General features: G+C 37.2%; 1 protein-coding gene across 1 annotated transcript in view; it reads left to right on the top strand.

Moving 5' to 3' along the window:
- The first annotated feature begins 4,217 nt into the window (after positions 1-4,217).
- Positions 4,218-5,097, top strand: part of LOC121889732 (DLA class II histocompatibility antigen, DR-1 beta chain-like) — a 37,197-nt gene continuing 36,317 nt past the window's right edge. The window contains exons 1-2 of the mRNA XM_042401926.1: positions 4,218-4,328; positions 4,422-4,694. Coding sequence (XP_042257860.1) covers positions 4,274-4,328; positions 4,422-4,694 — 328 coding nt within the window. The 5' untranslated portion in view covers positions 4,218-4,273. The remainder of the gene's footprint in view (positions 4,329-4,421; positions 4,695-5,097) is intronic.

Below are 5,097 nucleotides of genomic sequence, written 5' to 3'. Positions count from 1 at the left end.
TCTGTGTGATAGTTTTTTTCTTGTTTTTCATTATTTGTCAGATTGTTGCTGTTTTGGACTCTTTTGAAAGGGATTTCCTGGATCAATCGAGGTTAAATCATCTTTAATGTATCTGCCTAATGATGGTTTCCTCTGAAGCTTCCTGTGAAGTTTCCTTTACAACAATCAGACGTTTCTCGTTACATTCAGGGTCAGAAAATGAAGATGTGCAAATGTTCACTGTGGTTGTTTATGAGTCTGGAAACCAGGTCTGATGCTGGTACTGAAGCTACAGACACAATCTGAGAGCTGACGAGAGTTCAGAGGAGCAGCAGGATTTATATATATATATATGTTGGGCCGTGGCTACAAGTTTGGCTATCAGCAATAATTAACGATTATCAAAGATAATTGTTAATTATTAAAATCAATAAAATTATTAATAAGAATTAATAATAACGGGGCTCCACCCTGGACTCAGGGAAAAAGATAGCCAATTCAGTCTCAAAGTGTACTGATCTATGAATTTGGAACTTTGATTAATAATTAATTTAATAACTATTAACAAAATCACCATATCAATAGCTAGTAAAGGTTGAAGGATTTGGAGTTCTTTACAGAGCAGAGGTTGGCAAAACTCATTCTTGTGCAACATTAAAACAGACAACAGGTATATCCAAAAGCATTTATTTAACAAAAGGGTAAAAGCAACACACAATACTAATCTAGCTAAGTGTACCTATATACAAGTGTGAGTGTGTCTGTGTGTGTTTAGGGAAGACAATAGCAAGATGGCTGCAGTCACCTGGTGACTGAGCACATGGCATGCCGACACTTTGGCTGATAAAGGGAACTACAGGGATAAAAGGCCAGACCATGTGGTGTCTTGAACCACATGTGCTGCCTGAACCAAAGTTTGCCAAACTAGGTTTTAACCTCTTAACTGTGTGGTTCTCTATTCAAGGCCAATTGGTGTACGCTAAAGGTGCCAGGTTAAAACGAGGTTAGTTGCATGCAAGGCCTAGTTACTGGATGTAACATGTGTTAAGCATGCTAACATTAACCTAGCGGTGTGGCTATGCAGTAACCTGACTATACTGACTGGCTCTCGCGTCTTCTGCCGTAAAGAAGACTGTGTGTGTCTGCTGTGAGCAGGCCACACGAGAGCAGAGAGCTGCTCCAGCAGCTGCTGGAGGTGTGAAAGAGAGCAAGGAGCTGCTCCTGCTGCAGCTCGTGGAGAAAAGAGAGAGATAAGAGGGGAATCTCTAGTTTTGATAACCTGGATCCATGGGTGGAGCTTCACACTTTGGGTGCGAACCCCCAGGGCTCAGGTTTCTTGGAGGCTTGAAACATGTGGTAAACTGTGGTCCACATGTAGTCCCAACATATATATATATATATATATATATATATATATATATATCATATGAGACCACTGAGCTCAGAAAAGAAATGATATGATCTTGATAACAAAATAACCAAACTAAAAAGTCAAAAGGTCAAAGGGTAAAAACAACACTTTAATAACATGAAAAATTTGATAACAAGTGACAAAAACATAAGAAACTAATTAGAATAATTAGGACCCAAACTTAGAGGAGGTCAACTAATCAATAAAGAAACTAAAGCTTCAACTTAACACAACATAACCAAACAGATCCAACCTGTGGTTTTACTGGTTCCCAGACGTCAGCTGACCAGGAAGAAGCCTGAGAACCAGTTCCCAACCACATGATAAAAACACACAGATAGAGCAGAGGATTATGGGTCCTATCTTACACCCGGCGCATAGCGGCGCTTAGTGCAACACAAGTGTCTCTGCTGGTTTAACACTGATGCAGTTGTCATTTTCCCGTCCAGCTCCCTCGTTGTTTAAACAGCTAATAACTGTTATAACAGCAATCTGCCAAGCTGCAAACACACCTGGCTTTTAATGGGAATGAAAGATGACTCTGATTGGTTTATTGCATGTTACGCCCAGAACACACCGATGATTAATTAAGAGAATAAGTAGAACCCTTATGAACCGCCTGGTGCTGCAAACATTTTATTCACTGTTAAACTAGCAGAAGTGGATTTGGACTCATCCTCAATGTACTTGTGCTTAGATCATTAAAACATAAAGAAATAATAACACTGGTGGACAGCAGCTGATGTAGCTGCTACAGACTGATACTGATGTTACTAATAAAATGATGATCTTCATATCATTGATCAGACCCATTAATACAACCAGGAATCATTAAATATGTTCATGGGAAACAGAAAGGACATTAAGTGATGTAATAAAACATTAGTCACCAGAGAGACGGAGCAGCAGATCAGGAGGGTTGAATAGAGGTGTCCTGACCTTTCACCTCTTCCCAGGAGACTTAACAACCAATCACTTCTGACCTCAGGTGACCTCCAACCACTCTAATGACAACATGTCGTTACAGCAGCACTAACGAACCAGGTGGAATCAATGACCTTGATAACGACCCACAGAGGTTAAATACCTGCGACTCTTCATCAGTCAGTTAGAAGTGAAGAAGCTTCCTGGATGAGAGAAGAAACATCTTCAAACAAGTCCAGTTGCCTTCGATTCAGACCTGCTGGGATTTTAGTTTCTGCCCAACAAATAAAAAGACAGTTACATCTGATTGACAAGAGCCGAGACACTGTTTACATAAAAGTTGGTAAACTCTTCAAGTAGAGGCGTGGACTGCCCGTCCACCTCATGAACTTAACACTGGAATATTAAACTCAGGTCAAACTGCTTTTTAGCAGACGTGTTCATGTTTGAAATACAGATGTTTGAGCGTCAGTTTCTCCTTCTAATGAACATCAGGTCTGATCTGGTTTTGGTTCAATAAACCTCCACCTGGACCCGACTGTAAAAACACTTCAAATACGTCTCAGAGTTTCTCTCTGAAAACAGATGAGCACTTTTTTCATACAGAAATGTTTCTCTTTGATTGTTTGAGATCAGACGTCCTGAAGAAACGTTTTCTCCACGTAGAATAAACGTCTTTGAGTATTTTAAGTTTCTAACAGTAAAGACATGATGTAGTTTTATCTGGATTAATAAGAGTTATGAAGGTTCATTATTGAGTCATAAATCTTCATTCTTTTGTTCATTCATAGAGTTTAGAGTTTAGAGCTGAACTCTCTGAGTTTGAACAGCAGCAGAAACAAAACGATGCAGAAATAAAGCTGCTGGTTAAATTTATTTTATGTTTGTTTGTATGTTTGTAACTCTGTTGATGAAACGGCTCTTTGACATCCTGGAGTTAGCATTAGCTTTAGCATTAGTATTAGCATTAGCCTGCAGTAGCTGCTCAAAGTTCATCAGATGGAACTAAATATATTATAATTATAGATTATCTACATGAAGGGTTAATGTTATTAACACTGAACCTGGATATTTACTGGAAATGTTGCTCTGTGGATGTTTGCTAACATGTTAGCTATATTAGCGAACATGTTAGCTAATATAGCTAACATGTTAGCTATATTAGCTAACATGTTAGCTATATTAGCTAATCTATCAGCTGATAATATGTCAGATATTGAGTTTGTTGTTCAGCTGAAAACACGTAGTTCAGAATCTATTAATGCAGCTTTAATAATGTTTCAGAACAGAGTTTATAGCTTCACAAACATTTAGACCACAGAAACCTTCAAAGGAACGTTTTGTCTTTTCACCTTGATATACCAGTATACATGCACACAGGAGCTTATTGGTTTTAACAGTTTCATTATCTTATCTTATCTTATTTTATCTTATTTTATTTTATTTTATTTTATTTTATTTCATTTCATTTCATTTCATTTCATTTCATTTCATTTTATTTTTTTATTTTATTTTATTTTATTTTATATTATATTATATTATATTATATTATATTATATTATATTATATTATTTTATTTTATATTATATTATATTATATTATTTTATATTATGTTATATTATATCAATATTAAGTTTTAATTTATACCAGCGAGCAGAGAGCTTCATAACTCAAATATGAATTCAGGAACATGAAACACTTCAGTTAATAAACATTAAACAGTTCATGTAAATGTCAGATGAACAGTGATATTACTGATCCAGTGTGGGAACCACTGGTTTACTGGTTTACTGGTTTATCTTCATGTCTGTGACTGTGAGTTGGTTCTCCAGCAGCAGACGTTTGTGTGAACAGTCTGCCTGGTAACAGCTGATCAGCAGGTCATGTGATCAGCTCCTCTGGTTTTTAGAGCAGCTCTCAGTCAGACTGTGTCAGTGTTTGTCAAGAGAACAGAGCAACATGGCTTCATCCTTTCTGAGCTTCTCCCTCCTCTTCATCACTGTCTACACAGCAGGTAGGATCAATACACTGATCACTGATCAATACACTGATCACTGATCAATACACTGTTAATACTATAATGAGTCAAACTGATTTTCTTCCTCAGATGGGTTTATGCAAGCCTTAGTGTATCGCTGTGAGTTTAACTCCACTGAGCTGAAGGACATCCAGTTCATCGCGTCTTGGTATTTCAACAAGTTGGAGTTCCTCAGGTTTGACAGCGTTGTGGATAAGTTTGTTGGATACACTGAACTTGGTGTGCAGAACGCAGAACGCCTCAACAAAGATGCTGCACAGCTGGCTACAGCGAGAGCTCAGAGGGAGACGTACTGCCAACCCAACGTTGGGGTTTTCTACCAGAATGCTCTGACTAAATCAGGTGAGTTTGTGTTTGATCACATTAAACCTCGTTAACAAACTGAATCATTAACTGCTGATTGATTGATTGATTATAATGATCAGATTTTATTTACACAGTTTAGACCTTTATTGTTTTAACAGGAAGTGACTTTCAGCTTTAAATACAGTTTTATAAATATTTATTTTATGTTAAATATATATTTATACATTTACTGTTCACATATAAACACAAATACTGTAAATATGATCAATAATAATTTAATACTCAACTCTCTGCCACCACCTGCTGGTTAAACTCTGCTATTACACACACATTACACACACATACACACACACATTACACACACATACACACACATTACACACACACACATTACACACACACACACATTACACACACATTACACACACATACACACACA

Source organism: Thunnus maccoyii, chromosome 22 (genome assembly GCF_910596095.1).
Source record: "Thunnus maccoyii chromosome 22, fThuMac1.1, whole genome shotgun sequence".
Classification (NCBI taxonomy): Eukaryota; Metazoa; Chordata; class Actinopteri; order Scombriformes; family Scombridae; genus Thunnus; species Thunnus maccoyii.
Note: the sequence above shows the minus strand (reverse complement) of the source record. Positions and strands in the feature narration are given on the sequence as shown.